At 52.5% G+C, this 1,251-nt stretch overlaps 1 protein-coding gene across 1 annotated transcript in view; it reads left to right on the top strand.

Annotated features, from left to right (window-relative positions):
* Window positions 1-223: 223 nt before the first annotated feature.
* The window catches only part of LOC103091188 (gastrula zinc finger protein XlCGF7.1-like), a 26,657-nt gene continuing 25,629 nt past the window's right edge, over window positions 224-1,251 (top strand). Inside the window, exon 1 of the mRNA XM_007452004.1 lies at window positions 224-238. Within this exon, the coding sequence (XP_007452066.1) occupies window positions 224-238 (15 nt within the window). The remainder of the gene's footprint in view (window positions 239-1,251) is intronic.

Raw genomic sequence — 1,251 nt, 5'->3', positions numbered from 1 at the left:
TCCTGCTTTGACTTGCCCATCAGTAAAATGGGCATGTCAGCAGCCCCTCTCCACAGCATAGAGTGTGAGGGCTGAACGGGTAAGATGCAGAGCTTTGGAACACTGTGCAGCACATAAGCCCCATGTTCCTTAGTAAAGTGAGTAAGTTTTCACAGCCAGCAGTGCAGCATCTTCCAGCTCTCACTGACCCTCCTGCTTCTCACTTATAAGGTCCTGTGATAACATGGAGCTCACCCAGGTAACCCTGGAATCCCTCCCCTTCTCAGGATCCTTACCCTATCACATATGCAAAGTCCCACCTACCACGTTAGGTAACATATCCACAGGTCAGAAATAAGGAAGGGGTGTCGGGTCCCAAGCAAATCCAAAACCTAGCAGAGCAAATGACAAGACCTTAAAGCCTGGGAATGATCCTCTTTGGATCATTGAAAGTCAGGCCATACTTGCAGTTCATTTTATAAGCCAAGCATCCCCTGACATCAGACAAAAATTACGAAAACTAGAACAGGGCCCACAAACCCCACTCTCTGTCCTACTTGACACGGCCTTTAAGATCTTCAGCGACAGGGAGAAAATTTCCAGGAATAGGCGAGAACTAAGAGAGGAGGAAAAATTAAAGCGACGCTCAATACATGGCCGTTGCCATTGCTCAGTCCCCCACAACAGGGACCTACAGGAATCCCCTCTCCTTCTCAAAGACCACCGCTGACCTGCTACCAGTGCAGTCAGCAGGGGCACACTGTCAGGAAATGCTGCACCCTGCCACCCCATACCCCATGCCCTTACTGTCACCAAAAGGGCCACTGGAAAAGGAGTTGTCCCTCCCGTCCTCAAGCGGGTAGGCCAACACCATGACCACCCAACACCCAGGGTATTTTGGGTCCCGGCCCCCTGGTCCAAAGTCAAGGCCAGTTTCCCCTGTCGGTGGTAAGTGGCCATCAGGAACGAGAAGCGGACTGTGCTCCGGATCTGGGGCTCCTGGGTGTGGACGACTGAGGGTGCCTGGGGCTCAACCTCCAGGCCCCTACGTTCCCCATAAGACCGGAGGAGCCCCAGGTAACCCTGGATGTGGCAGGGGCCACTACCAGTGTCTGATTGACACTGGGGCTACTTATTCAGCTCTGACCTCCTTCTCTGGTCCCACTCGCCGTTCCTTGATCCTCCCAACAGGGATAGACGGACAACCCTCTTATGGCCATTTTACACCTCCCTCACCCTGTCTCTTGAAAATACTTTATTCACACACTCTTT

This window comes from Lipotes vexillifer, unplaced genomic scaffold, assembly GCF_000442215.2.
Source record: "Lipotes vexillifer unplaced genomic scaffold, Lipotes_vexillifer_v1.1 scaffold1117, whole genome shotgun sequence".
Lineage (NCBI taxonomy): Eukaryota > Metazoa > Chordata > Mammalia > Artiodactyla > Lipotidae > Lipotes > Lipotes vexillifer.
The sequence above is the reverse complement of the archived record's forward strand: the minus strand, read 5'-3'. Positions and strand labels throughout refer to the sequence as shown.